Consider the following 20,804-nt stretch of genomic DNA (forward strand, 5'->3'; position numbering starts at 1 on the left):
TGGGCAAAATATTACCAGCCAGCTGCTCACTAGATAACAAATAAGAACTGGAACAGCAGAGGGTTGGAACATATGCAAGCATTTGTGCCTTTGCTTGTCTGCTTTCACCCTTGCAAAAAATCTAGTTTGCCTGGAAAGGTCACCAGAATATTGTAAGGTCACTGTGGCTCTGACCCTCACTCTTCTTCTTGTTGGTTTTTTTGTCATGTTTATAATCAGGAAATTGTAGCTGCTTCTTGTTACATTCACTGCAAGCCGCTCTGGACAACTGGGTTAGCCAAATGATGTCTAACAAACCTAATGAATGCATTTCTCTCCTCCATAAAACATTTGCAAGACTGATATATTCAGCATGTTGGAACCTGCATCATTTACATCATGGTTTCATTAAGAGAAATGGATGCCGTGTTCCAAGATGTTACCCCATTTGTTCCAAAGTAAGTTTCTCACTGGGCACATACTCTGAAAAAGTTTTTCAGGCTTACTCGGACTTTCGCATTTTTGTGCTCATAGAGCATGAGCACTAGAGTCCTTCTCCAGCCAAGCCTGTTGAAGGTAAGTACATTTGAGACTTGTTCGCTTCATGCAGCCATATGCACATTAGTGTTTCTCCCAAATATAAAACCTTCACAAATTAAAAATGCATAATACAAAGAGTAATAATTGACCCATTTGCAGTTCAAGCTGTCAAAAGTTTCACAGACATCTCTTTTATAATGATGGTCTGTGGGGAAAATGCTTTTTGGGCCGCAGGGGATTTTTTTCGCTCCAGTCCCCATGAATGGCCACTGGAACAAATTGGCAGCAAAGCTGAGTGGTGGCGCCCTATCCAGCTCTCTTTGTACATACATGGTTTACATCCATTTTTGCTGGCTAGCTGTCATTTTCTTTGCCTTTTGCTGGCGTATTACAACCTTTTTTGGCTCATTATTGCCACCAACTGTCAACCAGTGGAATAGCATAAAACCATCGGCAGGAATGTGTATCGCATCACCTGCATGCACGAATATGTGTCCTCATGTGTGTGCTAGTAGAGCATGATAAACAAAACAGGGACCCATTAATCACAGAATGCTTGAAAACTCCACATGGTGCCTTTTAAATGATTCATATGGTTAGTTTTCTGATTACAGTTAGCTTGAAATCATATCATATAATTTGGACAGCAGAATATTGTAAAAGATAACGCTTTGTTCATATCATCCCGATACAATTTCACTGAAAGTATAGGCCTATAAACAATAATACTGAATTATTGCCCAACCCTAATATACATTATTCTCTAGATATTGGCTTTTTTGATTTGATGTGACTGCTTATCTCAGAGTCACAGTCATATTGAAACTCCTGATGTCTGCTGAGCTTCCTCCAACAACAACAACATCTATATAAGCTGAACCCCAGCCTTCATTTCATTTTAAAGCACATACAGCCCTGTAATATTTCTTTTGAATCCCAGCTGATTCCAACAACAAAGGATCATACAGCTGACGCAGTGTTCACCACCTTGACTCTCTATTCTAGCTCACTATAACAAGCTTTGTAGCGGCCTGCACTTTGACCTGCTTTTTTCTGCCTCCTTCACTCACAAGAAGGCAAACTACTCATGTGAAATGATTAAGAAACACAGAGGTGTGCTACCTCGGCTGGTCTTCTGGCAAAGTCACCTCGACAGTTGCTTCTGTGCGCGTGTCTTTTCATTTTCCACCGCAGCATTAATGCAAAGGTAATTACGCGTGCAGTATGAGAAAAACAAGTGAACAGTATTTGAGGAAAGGTTATGGTTGGAAGCTAAACCGCCATAATTAAGTCATTAATCTGGCCAGACGTAACACGTTTCTCCCATAATGCTCTAGTTAGGTGTCATTTGTGCCTGCCTGCTGCTTTGCTGTGTTCTGATTTGGATGATTTACAGTGCGCTTGTGTGTGTGTGTGTGTGTGTGTGTGTGTGTGTGTGTGTGTGTGTGTGTATGTGTATGTGTGCATGCATGGTTGTGAGGGATTATTGTAATGACACGCGAGCACTTTTGACTGTAATTCATCGGCTTTGATGGTTTTTGTATGTCTCTGACAAAGACAGGAGATTAATGTGTAGGCTTGACATTTGTGGTTTATGTCTGTTTGTTTTGTTTTTTCTTTTCTGTCAGTTGGGTTGTTGGAAAGTGAACATATATCATTATTAAAGCACGCTGGTGATGCTCTATATTTATGACTTCCTTTCTGCTTCTCTGCTTTGCAGGCGTTTGGCATCAGCAATTAAGCGGGGCCAGAGCTACTTCCACCTCCTGCAGAAAGAGGAACAGGAGGAGCAGGAGGAGGAGAGGCAGCGGATGAGGAGGGAGGAACAGCTGAGAACAGAGCCACGACCTCCCAGTTTCTCCTCTGACTCAGATAGCGATTCAGAGGCGTGAGGCAACAACTCACATCAGCTTAGTTTCATTTCTTCTTGCGGTCTCTCTCTCTCTAGCGTAGTTTATCAGCTTGGATGCAAGGCGTGCGTATTGTATAATGTATAACATATATACTTAGCTTGCTTTAAACCAAAACAAGGGTTCTACTACTACTCAGTATTTATATATTAACAATGAATCAAATTACTGTGCTTAATGTGTGTTGCTCCTAATGATGCTTTACAGAGCGTTTTGGTTTTACAGCCCTAAACTCTACTATTTTGGTTCACCCTCTTAGCTCCCACCAACCACGTTTCCAGCAGCAGCAAAAAGGCTCTGATGAACCCAATGTACGCTACCTGCCCAGCTCCAAACAGCAGACAGACAAAGTTAGCAACTAGGTGGTGAACATAGTGGAACATTTAGCAGCCACAGAGCCAGCCATTTCCCTCAGGAGTTGGTGGAGACCAAAACAAAGCTAAAAGGAGAGTAAATCACATTCTTCAGTGGCCAGAAACACCACTCCAAATGAATGCTAATGTTGTTCTGTATCTGCTGGATGTGTAAATAAGCAACTGTTTGCCAACACATTCGACATATCAACTTTAAAAGGTGATAATATGTCAGTGTTTACAGATTGTTGTGCTGCCTTCAAGTGGCCAAAAAAATCAATTACTGCAGTACTTTGCAATGCAAAGTATTTTATGTACTTTTAATCTCTCTGTTCGTATTGTAGTTCTACCACTACTGCTACTTCTGTCTACTCTGTATGGCACCTATTGCATGTCTGTCCTGGTAGAATGACTGCACTTTTTCTGTCTTTCAATGCGTTCTTTTGCTAAATTTTTCCTAATCCTAACCAAGGGTGTTAAGACAGAGAGTGTTTGTTTTGTTTTTCAACAAAGACAGACCTCTTTAACAAACGTGTAATATTAGGCTATATTGCCTCTTATTAAAATATTGAATATAATACATCCCAGAATTTCCTCTAACATTTAATCAAAGTATATTGTTGCCTATGTATGAATTTCAATGGAGATTTGTAGAGTCACGTGATAGCTTAAATATTTGTTTTGCAGACACAGAATGAATCGTTGCAATATCTTATATGAAAATCAGCTTTCAAAACATCCATGTATTGAACTCAAACCTACATGCATGCTAATATAGTTAATATATACAGTAGATCAGCAAAAGCTAATTGAGGTAAGTCTTAGTCAATGTTACCACTCTGCCTAAAAATCGCTGCTAATCACATCAATCGCATCATCCATATCCTCACATGTTATTAAAAGCTAACAGCACTGTATTCCTTCTGCATTCAGGTGGCCTCTGCCTGCAGGAACCAGCTGGTCAGGTGCGAATGAAGCAAGGCCATGCAGGAAGAAGAGCCAGTCAGCACGACCTTTCACCCCTGTCCATCACTCTCTGACCTCCCCTCTGCTGAGTCAAGCACCGAGGTATATACTGTACAGCCTATTCCTTCAACAATATTCAAGATGGTGGCCTTTAAATGAGCCATATACAGTATGTGTTTGAAGGTACTCAAGGTTAGAAGCTTTCTAAGATCTGTAGTAGATTGTACTGTTAACTAAATGGTGTTTTAGGGGGAATTACAGTACAAACAGACCCCAGAGAGGCTGAGTTCGCTCTTGGTTGGTGCACGATGCATTCACACACCACGACATATCTCAGTGACTTTTCTTGCTAAAACTGCATAGGTCAGTCCATGCATTTTAATATTTTGTTCAGCGATTCTCTTACTTAGAAAAACATTGTTCTACCAAACAGCTTCTGTGTTAACAGAAAAACCCACTCCACACCCTCAACCCAAGCAGCAAGAAAGCAGCAGCATGCTTGTTACTTCCAGTGAAAGTGACGTTAGAAACACATCTGCTTTGCTTTGCCCTTCAGCCTGTTACTTTCAGTATATAACCTTCAGATATACAATGCTCATATAATGTTGTGCTGTACTTCACCATATGCAGTTTGTAGGTCGAGTTGTAGAATTGGAGCTGTATGTTGTTATTTCCTCTGCAAATAACTTCATGCAGGAAGGTCTTCGAGGTAGGCAGATAAGAAGGTTCAAGGCTTTGACCATCAAAATGAATTGTTTGTGAAGTCAGAGCATAAAATCGAGACAAATTTAAACATCAGAGCTAAGAAGATCAGTTAGTACCTATTGTTTCAATCAGTTAGCGTAGTCAGGATAACAGTCGAATATTTTACTCCTATTATCATGAACTATTCAGTCCTTGTTTAAATGAGGGCATAGGTTTTGGTGTATTTTTCAAAAGAATCACTGCACCCTATACCACAGAGAAGAATAAGGCGAGATGTCTGTAAAGCATTTGATTTTAAGAAATCTTTGCACTTATTCCACCCTCTTCTGTCAGTCAGTGTTCATCCGCTTGATTCATGTCAAACACATGTGTTACTACACCTCAGCAAACATCAAACAAAGAAAAGCAAACAGGCAGATTGCTGAATATTTAATGCAAAACATCTGACAGTGAGAGATACTCCTGATGCTTTCATTTTGTATTTCTTTCATACGGCTGACTCCTTTGATGCTGTGTGAACCGGAGCTAACCTTTCTGAAAAACGTGTCAGAAAAAGTTTTCTCTGACAAAACTGCCTTGTTAGAAACTCAGGTGTTCTGACAATAAACACACACAAAACTCTGGTTCACAAAAGCAACATTTAGTGGTTGCAAGTGTTATGCACTGCTTTGAAATTGTATAGAGGATTTGTTGGCAATGCTGCCTACAATCCAAGGGCAATACAGTATCTATCACACATTATGTTGTGACGAGTGAAATGTGGTTGAAAATGATTAAATAGCACAGCAGGAACATTTTAGCTTTCAAACTAGAAGATACCTGTTGTACCAGTAGTTTTCTAAAGAGCCAAGATATGTTTCAGCACTTCTGTTACTTAAATAGGTAACACAATTTTTTTACCCACATATTTAGGATTTATATAGTGTAATAATTTGACTCAATTGCAATCACTTAATTTTCATCCTACTAAATACTGTTTGAGCAGCACAGTAGAGGCCTGGAACCAGGCTAGCATTTATAAGTAGGATATAAAAATTTGATGTGGTTTATAACACAATAAGGGCCTTTTTAAAGTGTTTATTAAAGTTTTTGTCAATAACTAAAACTCTTCTTCTGAAGCACCCTTAACTGGTGTGTAAACAGTTAATGAATGCTTGAGAACACAGTATAACGTAGTTGTAAACACATATATATCGTGGTATTTCTTCAGTAGTTTCAAACACATAAGTACAGCTTTTTAAACCGGCCTGTGAATGATTTGTACATGTGTATCAATAGTTAATAAATGCTGAGGTTCAAAGTTCATTCTTGACCTTGGAAACAGTAGTTAGAAAACAATCTCACCACAAAGTCAATTTAGTTCCAGAGCTTTCGATCATATCACATGATCTTCATCAGCAGATGGATTTTGCCCATTTGCCATGGAATTGTAGATGTTCAGATATCTATTTTGTTAATAAATGATTTATAGTAAAACTTATAAGGTTATATATGTGTGTATATTGTATGATTGTTCAATGATTCAATTATTTTTAAAAACTTGTCATGACATAAACAACACAAAGAAACTACAAACACACAAATATATTTCATTTAGATATTCATATTTAGAAACAATTCAAACCCCTAATGAGTGTGTAAATGATACATTAACATTTTAAATGATTTCCAACCTGTAATGAAGTACCGCTGTTTTTAAAAGTATCTTGTGTGCAAGTCGAAGTCAAGTCAGAAATCCTTACAAAACTGCAAATTGCGTTGTGTTGTATTGTGTTTTTATTTTACCAGGTCAAAATGTGAGACTTTTTGCTTTCAAATCAAATCTCGAGTCAAGTCAGGTCTGCAGGGAGTCAAGTCTCATTTTTGTGACTTAAGTTTGACTCAAGTCAGAGTCATTGTAAAAACAAATAAGGACCTGATTTAAGTGATTGGTACATTTACAAACAGTGCGTATTCACTTTATCAAACATTTTTAGAAGAACAAAGGACTTGCTCATTTGTCCTCTTCCCATAACTATGAATTACTTTGAGTGTGCTGCTGGGCATTGACAGAACAAAATTAGAGTGTATTGTAGTCTGTTATAAACCATTTCTTAAAAACTTATATGCTGATAATAAATGCTGTAATAAGAGAGTGGGTGCTCAGGTCTTTCAGGCCTGCTCCCTCATCTTCACGGACACAGGAAACCTCTGTGTTTTACTTTTTTTTTATTTGTCTGTGCACTGTTCCACTGGGACAATTTACAGCCTGTGTTTATGATACATCACCTCCAACTCAGCATGCATTTCCTCTGACACTGCATTATTGCCACTGCCAGAATACAGCCTTGTTTTCTGGCCAGACCTCTGGAAAATAACAACCGTGTTCGAAGGCTGTTACCTGACATCTGACAGATCCTAATCTAGCAGACTATCTGCCTGGCAGACAAATGGCCTGGTCGATAATGAAAAGAGCTTGGAGCGACCCGGGGCAGCAACATTTGTGCGCAGAGGGGAGCGAGGCAGAAAAGGAGGCTGAATTCATATTGTGTTTGATGTGTTGGGAGAGATCACGGGAATGGATGTGGTCATAAAGCCTCGAAGCGTGAAAGTGTTGGGGTGACAGACGGCACCGCTTGACTGCAGGTGACACTGTAACCAAGCTTTTATAGAGATGGCATGTTTTGCATTTGTTCCCACTACAGCAGCTCTTGTATTGAAGAGTTATGCCTCTTGTGTCGATGTTTTCATCCACTTATTTTACCTACAACAGAAGACTTGACTGGAAATGAAGAGTGTTCAGTATGATTGGTTTTGCAGTAGCTATTTTTAGCCATCGGAGGGGGCACTAAACTATTACTTAATGTCGTGCTGTTTACCTGTTCATGTTCAAAATCAGAAACACCTTTAAAAAATACACAATAACTTTGTCTTGTTGGCATTGATGTAAAGCACTTAAAAGGACTTTTCGTACAATGTAAAAGGCCTGTGTAACTTTATTTAATCAGGTAGTTTCATTCGAGATCAAGATTTGTTTTTCAAGAGAAAAAGAAAAACAAAGAAAAAGCTTTTACAGTCAGACCAAACATATAACCACACTACCAGCATACAAGAAAGGTATCAGGCAGGCAACCAACAATGAAGTTACACAAATGTAATAAAAAGAAATGAAAAATAATAGTCATATGCATCTCTACGTGCTGCTTCAAAAATAAAGTTCTTCAAAAAGAACAAATTGAAATTCAGTGTAATTTGAGTTCTTGGAAAAAATAAAATATTAGCTTTCATTTTACAAAATACTGCATTGAAACTTGAATCCACTGATGTCATATTTATCCTTTAGTCATCGTTGAAAAAAGCTACTAACATGAATCATCCAGATGAATTTATGACACACTCAAACCTAAATGAGCTCTTCTCAATCTGAAGCAAAATGCAGCGTTACAATTCTGGGACGTAAGTTAGACACTGGACCAATCAGTACAAAGTAACATTTTAAATGATTGAAAATGATTGAAAATAGTAATGTCAAATGCTCTTCCTTAAAGCAAGAATTTCTGCTAAGATGCTCTTGAGCAAGGCACTTAGCCCAGGAGATTGTGGTTGCACAGCACAGTCCCAGACACCCAGTACAACCAGGAGTAAATCTGCAAAATAATATCATGCTTAATAATTCACATTCTACATGTTGACCTTTGACCCCTTGAAGTCAGACAGTTTAGTGGCATGGTTTAACCGACGTTAAAGTTTAGTAAAAGTTACTCTGAGGGTGCAATGCCACAATACGATTCCTGGCCACGGACCTCTATGTCATATCCCTCTCTCTCTCCGTATTTCCTGTCTCTCTACACCGACTTGTCAAATAAAGGCAAAATGACAAAAGTTCATCTTTGAAGAAAAAAGTTACTTGAATGCATTTTGTAACAAATTTTTTCCAGCTGTACATAAATTCTACATGTTTATAATCCATTACAAGTCTTGAATGCAACTATTCACGTCAAATGTTTCATTTTCAAATAGTACTGTTTATTCTGAAAAAGAAAATGTTTAATATATACAATCGGAAGCTAAGAAAGGGCTTTTTTGAGAGGCAGATAAATTGAAGTAGTACAAAACGCTATTTTTGGCCTGAATCTAAATGGGATAGTAAAAATGTGTAATTTTTATTGTGGAAATATAAGTAGGATGATTTGTCATAAATCGATACTTTTGGACAAACAAACCTCAGATAGATGTTGAAGTTCATGTCTTTGTGTGCTGTTGCAGGAAGGTCATCTACCGCCAGCTCTGCTGTCTGAATTGGCTGCTGGAGGCCTTGACTCTGGATCGCTCTGGCAGAGTCGGCCCCCTCACTGCCTGCTGGGACCCCAAGTAAGTTATTCTGGGGTCAAAGGTTCTTACCATACAGAACTAACCAGTGGTCTGTTAAAGCAAATACAGTTGTCTCCAGTTGTCTTTTAAAGCTGCCAAAGGCAAGATTTCTATCTAAAAATACACCTAATCAGCCCACCCTTCTGTTTAAAACTCATAGACTGATTTGCTCCAACTGCTCAAATACAATCTTTTATTGAATCGACACTGGTTGAAAACAGTTTATATATATCACGTTTTATGATTTCTTTGTACGGAAGCTTAAGGCCACAACAGTTCATCTGAAATGTCTTTCTCCTAAATATGTTTTTAATACGCTGTGGGTATTTGTTAAAACCTGACCTGTGTAACTTGTATATGTTTATAAATTAATAATCCTGTAATTATTCATGGTTGACAGCATAGTGGTGCATTCTCAGAGAGCAATGAGACAAAAAAGCACATAAAGCGTTAGGATTATGACATGGACTGTCTTCATACTCTCAAAAAGCTCCATACATAATACATTAACTGTCATTTACTATTAAAGAGTGATTCCACTGCCTGGAGCCCCAATCCAGAGGCTAAAAAACAGCAGCATGAGTGACATATCCATCACAGATCGGCTCATTATGGCACTGACCTCTGCACGCTGGCCAATGAGTAACTTCTGTCAAATCCACACTGAGTCGTTGCATCTGTACAGTAGAGATCCAGTGATGAAGGGTGGTGGTGATCAGGAGCTACAGGCACGCACTGACAGTGCTGGATGAGAAAGTCCAAAGCTCCGGAGGGGGTCCAGGCTTAGCGAGGAGATTGCATTCTTCCATCTTCGTCCCCTTCAGGTTTCAGCTCCTATGATATTGACCCACCACAGGGAGTCCAGTGAAGAAATGGAGAGAAAGTCCGAAGCAGCAGCTGTGTGGTGCTTAAACTCCTATGTTTAACTCACAGAATTGCTGTTACATTGCATCTGCAGTCTGTTTTAATTCCTCAAAGTCAGTTCTTTGTTAGGTTCCCTCTTTACATGTCTTTTTATTCTTTTTTTTCTTGCCTTGACATTGACCTATGATGATCTTTATATTCTCTTTCCAAGCGTCAGAGGAGACCTGGACTGTGAGAATAGATGAATTCATAAAGTTTAAAGGCGGCTGTACCATGCACAGTCACAATTGCTCCTTGTAGAATGTAGTGCAGGAGAATATTGCACACCACTGTAAGCCTTGAATAATTGATAGGAGAATAAAAAAGAAAAGGGACGGAAGGAAAAGGAGGAAAAGAGCTACCAAGAAAATTCTTTTTTGTACCCAAACGTCATCATGTTACAGCCTTCAGGGCCTTCACTCAGCTTCAAATCCAATTTCCCAGAAAGTCTTAAGCTTTATGGGCCAAATGATCCAGCTGAGGTATTACTGTACAGAAAGACAAGGAGAGGATGAAATGAAACATTATCACAAGGTTACGACACTGCTGGGCCCTCCACCAGGCGGGCAGCTCTGATGCTGGGCATCAATCTAAAACACTGCACAGTTTTTACGATAAGATGAATTATGATTTTGATAATGGCCGGAGCGACTCTCGAGCTGTCTCTGCCTCAAAGGGCGGTTTCGACTTGTGGTGAGTTGCAGAAGGTCACCGGAGTGATGAATGTATCACAACAGCAGCTATTATTTTCCATTCACAGAGACCCTGGCCGATGCAGGACCACGATAAAGACGCTGAAAAAAGAGAAAGCCATTGAGAACAAATGGGAGCAGTTTGTTTCCACCAAGGTATCTCTCACTCTTATTTACTTTTTTTTATATTCATTTGCATTTTCTTTCATTTTCTTATTATTTTAGTAATTATTTATTTTTTTTGTTTATTTGTATTTACATTATATAGCCAAAAGTATGTGTACACCACCTTTTATACTAAAGTATGTCTGGCAATATTGTATTTTCCTCTGTCAATAAATCCCATGAAAAGACCAAAATCAACAATAAACTGATCCTATTAACAACTATTGTCTGTGTAGGCAAAGCCTGATATAGATTATTCCTCTGTCACATAGAGCTCCATTGTTGTCCAATAACAAATCACATCAGTGAGCCACACTGTTTGACTGGGTGACATGTTCCTTCATTACCATGAACACACACACTGTAGTTTATTTTGACTCAAGCCCACAGCCCGCTGCTGGAAATACTGACCAGAGCACCAAACCTCCACTCGAAAATAGTTCCCGACAAACACACTAATTACTCCCGTTTGAGTAATGTTTGATAAAAACTTCAGTGTCCAGCTGTTTTGGAAAAATATTTAGCCTTTCTTTAAAAACTAAAAGTATATATATTGGGGATGAGTGCCACAGACAGGGTAAGGAAAGTATTGAGAGAGGGAGTAATGCACTGTTGGTTACGGCCTTTTAATGGGATTTGTTGACAATAACGAAAACATAGAGCCTTATCCTTTAAGAAAAATCTTAATGCTCCAGTATACAATGACATTTTTAACAACAGTGTGTCTCCAACTTTGTGGCAACAGTTTGGTGAAGGCCATTTTCTCTTTCAACATGACAATTACCCCATGCAAAAAGTGAGGTCCATAAAATATGGTTTTCCCAGAAAATCCCTGCAGCCAGGTTCCAAAATATGTTCAACAATCACATATGGTTGTAATGTTTGGGTGTCTACATACTTCTGGCCATGAAGGGTATTCTTATTCTCCATCTGTTCCTGTGAGTTCTGGACAAACTCTGATCTCAGCAGAAGGTTGGAGTTTGCCCAGAACTTATCTTTCAAAGTCCTCTACCTGCCACGCTCTGCAGAAACAGAGAAATCCTGCACTGTGACACCAACATCCACAGGTGCACACACACACACACACACACACACACGGAAAAATGGAAAAGTCAGGTGCATTTACTCTCTCATGCTCGAGCACTACACTTAATAGACTCTAAACTTTAAATGTTGGCACACTTACTTAAACAGTCAAACATGCGTACTTACACCCACAGACTGACTCAGTTAGCAAAAAGCATCTTCACACACACACACACACACACACACACACACACACACGCACACTTACTCCTTAGGGGATGGCAGTGTGTGGCAGTAGAGGACATTTGGAGAGCTGTTGCCGCTGTTGCTGAAGTGTTGTGCTTCCTTCCACCCTGATAATTAGGCTGATGGGAGCGTCACACACACTTAAGGCCCAGGTCTTCTCTGACAGACAGGCGGGAGAGAAGGAAGGGCATAGGGGAGAGAAGGGGGAGGGGGAGGGAGTGGGATGTGTCTGGCTCCTTTCTGTTGCTCATATGTCGTCCTGAGTTGAGAAATGGGTCTGCCTATGGGTGTGTGCCAAGCTGCTGCCTGTTAGCTTGTCTGCATGTGCATGTGTGTGTGTTTGCATATTTCTGCACTTATGAGGATCAAATGTCTCCAAATGGAGCTGATATAAATTGAAGATTTTGCTTTAGGCTTTAAGAAAAAACGGATTCTTATTTAAAAACACCTGTTATTATAGGAACGATTCACCATTTCTGCTCTTTTTGTTTGTTTGTCGTTCTGCTTTACTTTTTTTTTATGAATAACTGGCCAAACACAGATGGCTAGACATCACACTGAGATATTTCTAGCATGGCGAAAATGAAGCTTGATGCAAAAACAAAACTTTCAAAGATACACCATCAGTAGTTACTGCCTGGTTTTGGTCAGTCCCTCAGAACTAATACCAAGAGCCTCCATTCTGTGCTGACATTCAACAGTTATACACGGAGAAAAGATTCAGATTCTCTGTTGACAGTAGCACAATAGATGACAATGTAAGACATCCATTAGAGATGTTGTGTTTTGAGTAATGGGTGTGGTAGCCATTATTGTCACGTCTGTGTAGCTATACTGTGTTTAGACGACATGTGTCTACCTTTGACTGAAAGCAGCAAGTTCATGACCATTTTCGTGGGAGGTTTCAAAAGGCAACGTGGGAAATGTAGGAAATGACTAACCTAAGTAAATGACGCATGTTGAGATAAAGTGGGTACACCAGAAACATAAATTACAACACCTAATCACTAAAAACTATAACTCCAAGAAAGCACTGTTAGAAGTTTAAGTTAATTTGACATTTGAACTATAAAAGATACAGTTAAACTTTTCTTCAGGAGGAGTATAAAACTGATTAAAAAAAAACATAAAAGCATCAAGGCAAAAACACAAAACATCTTGCGCACCACAGATAAATCTAACATAACATAAAATGATCTAACATTATGATATTATTTGAGGGTGGATTTCTCTTTTAAATTACACTAGGATTTGTGTAAATATTAGGATTAAATTATTAGGTTAGGATCAAAGAAGTAACTCCACAAGAGCTACTCCACTGTAATCTTTTATGCAGAAAAGCTTTCTTGTACTGACCTCTATGGGTTGAAAGTCGAAGAAGTCTGTGTTTGTTGTGACCACAACAAACAATGGTTTGTCGTCCCTGTGCGTGCATTCTGTGTTTAGGTGATAAACTAAACACGTGCTGTCCTTTATGAATGTGCACTTGCGAACCAAACTACCCTTTATCTTCTTCCCTTTTACCCCACAAAAGCCTCGGAGAGCTCATCCCAGGCACCGTCGCAGCTCCTCTGCTCACCTCCACACCCGCAGGAAGTCTTCCTTCAGTGTGTCCTCCCTCTCGGCCTTCACCTCCACCACTGTGGGCAGCAGTGTGTCCTCTTTGGTCCCAGGCACTGAGGAGGACACAGAGTCTCCAGGAGCAGCAGAGGAGACAGACCGGCCTCCCTCAGAGTGTAAGTTGTCAAAAATGGAAGTTTTAGCTATACAAGCATTTTTTTTTTTTTTTTTTTTTTTTGGATGCAAAGGTATTGTGTGATAAAGAAATAATTTAATTGGTTGAGTTAAACATGAACGGGTGGAGTCACAGAAGCCACAGTTCTTTTGGTCAAGCAACCAAAACATTTCAAAATGGAAAGGTTCGACTGAAGAAGAGGTGAAGATTTTGACACTTAGCACTCTCACTACTAATTGACCTGGCTGACCATCCAAGCTCATACAAACAGTACAGGCGTATGGATGGAGTATATGTAAGACAAGGGCAACAGAAATCTAATTTTAGTTTACATGCTGGCAATTCTTATTCTGATCCTTATCCTTATTTACAGGGCCATTAAGGTGGGTCGTGTTTACCATGTTTACAAGAAAAACTCTTGAATGATCACTGATGTGGTGTTTTCTGAAAGCTCCAAGTTCGTGAGTTATGTATTATGTAGTTAGTATGATGAGGTTTTTAAAAATTAAAGTTATCTTTAAATGTTTTTATTAATTAGGACCCTTTCCTTGTTCCAAGCATATCCTAATTGAACTTTTCATGTAAAAAATACAATGTCACAACTTGTATTTTAAGGCAGAATTAACCTAAACTCAACCTTACACCCAATAGAAATCTAAACTGGACCTAGAAGAACAAAAGAACCAGCCAAAACAATCTCTCTTCACAAAAACACCCCCGCTGTGAAAATGGAAAACCCAGACCTGTTCACAGAAAGAAAGGAGTTGAACACACAAACTGACAGAAAACTGAGCTCTGTTGTCATAGAAACAGCTGTTTGACATGGACTAATGATCACAAAGCCTTAAAAAGTCACTTTATTCCTGCTGATAGATAAAGAGACAGCTTTACAGAATAAAAATGTGATGGCACCCGAATTCCCTGTCCAACCTCATGGACACACACACACACACACACACACACACACACACACACACACACACACACTTACCCACCACCTGCTGAGTCTGAAATGGAAACCAAAATAAGAGTTGGGTCTGTACGATACACTACTCAGCTGGGTGATCAGAGCCTTTCTGCCAGGGCTCAGCCCCCCCCATGCGCTGCGCTGCTTCCCAGAGTGCATTGCTTCAGGCTTCAGAGCACAGTATAATTAGTCATCTGATCTCTCCCACCACCCCCGCCTCCTGTAGATTACAGGTTTCATATCATTACCTCCTGATGAAAGACTGTTCAGCTAGCTGTCACTGCCTGAGACATTGTCAGGTTGTTGTTCTTTCTTTTTCCTCTCCATTACTCTCCCTTTCTCACATTTTTTCCCCGTTCCCCTCTCTCTCTCTCCCGCGCTCTCGCTCTTATCATAAAAGGAGTCCAAAAATCAAAGGATTAATTCAGCGTCATTGGTTTAAAGCAATTAACTGCTGTTCGGGCTAATCCCCAGAGTTATGTCTCAAATCCAGAAATTGGCCACTGGAGATATGCAGCTCTGCCCACACTACATTGTTTTGCCTGGTAAATGAAGTTGAAAGGAGTTCTTTACTTTGAGAAAAAAAAAGTAGTTTTTCAAACTCTTTGATGAAAAAAGGAATTGTAAAACTTTGAATAATTAGGAGGTTTATCTTTGCATTTCAATGCCTCCTCCAGTAGTTTTTTTTAGTAGTACAGATAGTTAATCCGCCACATTCATTTGGGATAATTAAAATAAGAACTCTATTTATTTAATCTAAAGCCAGCCAATTTGCAAAAGTTATTGGCTATTACAGTTTTGGCTGCAGGTTTTTATAGCTATTCCTCATGAGAAATCGTGCTATACATTTTAATAAGCGCCTCATCTTCCTGATTTGCCACACTGTGATTAATTTTGTCACAGCTCATAGAGAAGTTGAGTCATTTAGGCTGGTATTTAACATTTTAATGAATGCTTTATACTCTCGGGAAGCTTCATGAAAACTTATTGTGTCATCACTGTGTGTGACATCTATGCATAAACTAATAGCTGCGGCTTCAGTGGGATTACATATTAGGATAAACTTTTCAAGTTATTTATCAATTGTATGGTGTAGTAACAACATGTGAACATTAGGGGGAGCTATGAGATTATATATGAAAACACAACATGGACAATAAGGCATTTTGTTTTCATATTGTAACTTTGTGGAAATACATGCATTTCAGTTCTACTTGCACAGGCTCTAATCTGTTTTTGCACAATCGCCTACTTATATTCCCATTACTTATATTTCTACAACCTCTTACATTTAGCTGTTTTACTTTTATTATATTTTTGGATTCTTATCAGTCTCAAAATCACTTAAGCACATTCAACTCTGTTGAAGGAGCAGGAAAACATGTAAAGATTTTCATTTGAAGGATACATAGAGGCCTGAAGTGGTAAAATATTCAATGTTGCACAAGAAAAAATTTAAAAAATTGTAATAAATTATGTAAAGGTCAGAAAAAAATCAACATAATTTTCCATAACAGAATATGTTTTTTGTTCTTTTTTAACTACTTTTAATCATCTTGTTACCCCTCAGATTTATCTTCGAACCCCTATGTGTGGTCAGCTCAGGACATGAAATCTATCAGGCAAAACTGAAGACAAGCTGTATTTACATTGCACATTTCCTACATGGGAATACTCAATGTGCTTTAGATGAAAATTGGAAAGGAAAGAAAGAAGAAGAGAAAATAATAATGGCCATTCACAACAAGCAAACAGGAAGGCACATCTCAAGTCATCAGGGAGGTAACTAGGAGCATAAAAGCTGCTTTACCCATTCATGAATTGACCCTTGGTACAGCAGGTATACCAGGTGACCTGAGAGGTCATCAGTTACTGTTACACATTAACAAATTCATCTGTATATTGAGGCAGGGTGGCACGCAGTAAGTTGCAGCTGCATGTGAGAGTGTGGGATTGCATTTGAACAACAGAGAAATGCTCTGTATGGAGGGATGTGCATTGAATATGTAGTGAGCAAAGACATTATTCCCGAATCGTAGTGTATAACCCTGACATAGTGGAAACCCTGCTTTCCTTCAACTCCACATCCCATGAAAGATAATGTATTCAGTTGTGCAAACCCTTCTAACCACAAACAATTAGACAATTAGAGCTAGAGAGATTTACAGATATGACAATAAAATGCACTGAGGCAAGAAACAAGGAGAGATGGAGCAGAAAAAAAGTTAAGTTAAAGTGTTTTTATCTTTAGGTCTTCGCACACTGCCAGATATCCACCAGAAGGTCAAGAAAGAGTGCCAAAGCCCACAAACCAGCAGCTTAGTACAAAGGTAAGGTCAACTTGCAAGGATCTACATCAGCAGCCCTCCATCTCATGACTTGTATTTCAGCAGCCTGTAAGATAAACATAGTATAAAGGTTGCAACCCAGTATCATTACCAGCCTACTGCCATAAATCCTTAATCTACCCCTGCTGCTCGTCCTCAGGACTGTGCTCCCATTATGATTTAGGCACTTGCAATAACTGTAATAGTAGCAAAGGATTTAATTCCTAGATAAACAGAAGCTAATCGTAACGAGGACAAAAGTCCAGGCCTGTGACCCTGGAAAGAAAAGAAGAGCGGGGAAAAGAAAGCTACAGTAGCAGCTCAACCTGTATTCTTCTCACTCGCTCTGTGGTGACTGCCCTTCAATTAGTGTTTCTATATTTAGTCCCCCTCATCTTCATTCCTCCTCTTGCCTATTTACAGTTTTAAAGGCAGTGATCTGAAAGATTATGTCAGGAATTTGCTGTAAATCATCAGTGGAATTGTGCTGTGGATGAGGGGACAAAGGGGCATGTTGTAAAATGTTATCAGGGGCATGTCGTCTGTGCTTTCTACTACCTGATATTTACCTTGGCTGTTAAAGGTTTGACAAGACGATTACCACCATTCAATGACTGATTACATGTGCCAGATGACTATTTTCTCTCAGCCAGTAATTAGGAGTTTGTTCCAATGAGGTTGGCAACATTTGACTTTGAATAGTTGATGTGCAAAATTTGAACACACCACATTTGTAGTACATGTATACATGCATTTCAGTTGTTTTCCATAAAATTTTCTTCATGCAGCCAAATCCATATGAACGAATATAAACACAGAAAACAAATTTACAAATGTACATAAAATATAACAGCGCATCAGTCATAATAAACACCACAACAAATCTAACAATTAGCCTTCGCAGATTCATCCACAGATGAATATTTTGGGTTTTTGAATATATGTTCCACACCCATAATTCATATGCGTCAGCAAAGGAAAAAAAATAACCTTAATTACTTATTCAACCTACAGTATGTGTGTTTGAATGTTTTGTTCAAGATATAAAGATACAATAATGATTACAGGATGTACACATTTTTTAATTTTCATACATACAGGGCAATCTATATGTATTTGAACGGTGACACATTATTATGTTGTGTTGGCTCTGTACTCCAGCACATTTAATTTTAAATAGAACAATAACTATTAGGTTAAAGTGCTGATTTTCAGCTTGAAAGGTGTTCGAGCGTCCATATTGGTTGAAGTGTAAGAGTCACAGCCCTTTTTATACAGTCCCCCAGTTTTAGGGCAGTGCAGAAAGACAGTCATCCCAAATATATAGACAAAGCAACCAGCGAGTTTTAGATACACACAGTGGAATGCTCTTGACTGGCCAAGTCAGTCACCTGACCGCAGTTCAACAGAACATGTTGCAGACCAGACTTAGGGCAAAAAGCACCCTAAATAAGCAAGAAGTTCAGGTTGCTGCAGTACAGGCCTGGTAGAGCGAGTGTCTGCTGAGATCTGTGGATCTCAGACTTAGAAGTCAGTGACTGCAAAGAACACCAAATATTAAATATGATGACTTTATTTAAGTTTATTTTGATTTGTCCCATAACATTTGGTCCACTTAAATTGGGGGGATATGTTTTGTATAAAAAGAACTATAATTCATACACTGTTCAAATTAAAGCTGAGAGTACTTTAACCTCACATTCATTGTTTTATTTTAAATCCAATGTGCTGGAATACATATACAAATATAGAAAATATGTGTAATTTTATACATTGTTGGCATGTTGTACACAATGAGACTTGGTATGTGCTTGTGACTGATTTTTTTCAAAAGCTGACACAAAGACACACTATATAGCATAATCACAACAAAATCTATAAACACAACATTATTGTTTGTCTTCAGCTGTCCTGCCAAGCCCCCGTTAGCCATCAGCCATCTAATCAACAACAAGGCCACCGCGCTACGGGAGCTGAAAGCTGCCTTTGACGAAAGGGTTGAGGGGATGGCTCAGAGCTATGTCGACGTCCTGGAGCTCAAAGCCAGGTCTGGCAAACATCCAATCCCAACAAGTTCCCAACAATTCCTTCTTATTGGTTTCCCCAACGTTTCACTCAAGTATCAGCATAATTACTTGCCAGTGAATGTCTCAGATGCATCATTTACTAAATCATTAATTTTCCCCAAAAATGTCAACTTCAAGGGATGACCAGGTAATCAAACATGATATTAAAGGAATAGTTTCACATTTCGATAAATACTTTTGATAAAGACCGGAAATGGAGAAACAGCTAACCTGGCTCTGTCCAAAGGACAAAAATCTGCCTACCAACAGCTCTAAAGCTCACAAATTCATATGTTATATCTTGTTTGCTTAATCTATACGAATCCATACCTTTTGACAGAGCCAGTCTGTTTTCCCCTGCTTCCAGTCTTTAAGCTAAGCTAACAGGCTGCTGGCTGTAGCTTCATATTTACTGTACAGACATGAGAGTGGTATCTTTTCATCTAACTCTCACCAAGAAAGCAAATATGCGTATTTCCCAAAATGTCAAACTATTTTCTTTACTTTCAGAGGAATGTTTCCGTTTAGGAGTTCAGGATGGTTCAGGGGAACAGCAGTCAGAATTTGTTCTGCTACCACAGATGATACCTGATTTTGTTTCTTCATTCATTCATTGTCAGAGCTGATGGCAATTCATGAGTTTGTATATTCTCCTGTATGTTTTGACTGGAATGTACGACTTTTCTCTAAATCAACTGTGATTAAGGTGTTTTGTCATAAGAATTGAATCGTGTGTTAATTGACATGATCTTATCATGTTTTATTATGTTATAGACTTTAATCCACTTATTCTCTGAGCCTAGGCTTTACCTTGACTCAGAGGGAAAACGTCCTTAAAATCACTCAGACTGGCACTACTATTTATGTAACAACCATGTTTGCTCTGTTATATCAGTCCGTGTGTTTAGTACATATTTAAAAATAAGTCAAATACAGTCAGTGTGACAATACAGTATAAACCAATTGCTGAGTGTAAGATAATGTGAGCTCTTACAGGTTCTTCCAGTTCCTTTTTTTTCATTCAGTTTTCTTCTCCCATCCAGGGAGAGGTTAAACAGCGGTCTCCAGAGGTATCGACCCCTGTGTCTCGTGACTGAACCCCATGGACTTCCTCATCATGTGACCTGCATGTCCCAAGAGACAGAGGCTCCAAACAACAACAATAAAAACAAGCACAACAACAATATGTGGTATGCAGCCTATCTAGTGTGGAATGTGGAGTCGGGGGCGATGAGGGGAGTTATTGGGGCTGGGGAGAGGTCAGATTTGTGTTTGCACGCATCTGTGGAACTGCATGCACATGTGGTATGCATATGTGTTAACATACACATTAGAACTAATAAACACCATATTCTCATGTGTTGTAACATGATGTTATTAGCGGATCTGACACCCATGCTGGTCATTTTCTTCCAGGCTGTCAACTCTGCTGAGCAGCCTGCCCGAGGAGGTGTGCAGGGAGCGAGCGGTGAGCCGGGTGCTAGAGAAGCTGAGTGCATTTGCAGAGCAGCAGACCCTTAGGGTTCGACCTCAGCTCTTCCTGAAGGTGCTGGCGGGTCTGGAGCCGTGGGAGCTCTGTCTGCCTGAGCTGTGTGTGGCCATCCAGGTACACGAAACACCTCCTCACGCCACATTTCACAAAGAAAATACTGGAAACTGGCACACATTTTAATGATCATCAAGGAATTGCTGCAACAAATGATAATTTCTCTCCCACAGCTTACACTGAGAAAATTACATTTTCAAAATTTGAATGTGATCCTGTGTTGTGAGCTGGGTAACAATCAACGGAGGCAATTATAAAATATGTGATGCCTAATTCTTATTACAGCTGGGTAGCAGATTAATAATTCTCTAGTTTGTTCTCACCATAA

At 39.2% G+C, this 20,804-nt stretch overlaps 1 protein-coding gene across 6 annotated transcripts in view; it reads left to right on the top strand.

The window, feature by feature from the left end:
* znrf3 (zinc and ring finger 3) overlaps positions 1–20,804 on the top strand; it is a 138,532-nt gene that overhangs the window by 10,368 nt on the left and 107,360 nt on the right. For all 6 annotated transcript variants that reach the window (XM_044196957.1, XM_044196960.1, XM_044196954.1 and 3 more), the window contains 9 exons: positions 2,240–2,407; positions 3,716–3,850; positions 8,699–8,803; positions 10,467–10,554; positions 13,370–13,571; positions 16,789–16,867; positions 18,771–18,911; positions 19,974–20,120; positions 20,347–20,536. In XM_044196957.1, coding sequence (XP_044052892.1) covers positions 2,240–2,407; positions 3,716–3,850; positions 8,699–8,803; positions 10,467–10,554; positions 13,370–13,571; positions 16,789–16,867; positions 18,771–18,911; positions 19,974–20,120; positions 20,347–20,536 — 1,255 coding nt within the window. The remainder of the gene's footprint in view (positions 1–2,239; positions 2,408–3,715; positions 3,851–8,698; positions 8,804–10,466; positions 10,555–13,369; positions 13,572–16,788; positions 16,868–18,770; positions 18,912–19,973; positions 20,121–20,346; positions 20,537–20,804) is intronic.

This window comes from Siniperca chuatsi, linkage group LG5 (genome assembly GCF_020085105.1).
Source record: "Siniperca chuatsi isolate FFG_IHB_CAS linkage group LG5, ASM2008510v1, whole genome shotgun sequence".
NCBI classification, from domain to species: domain Eukaryota; kingdom Metazoa; phylum Chordata; class Actinopteri; order Centrarchiformes; family Sinipercidae; genus Siniperca; species Siniperca chuatsi.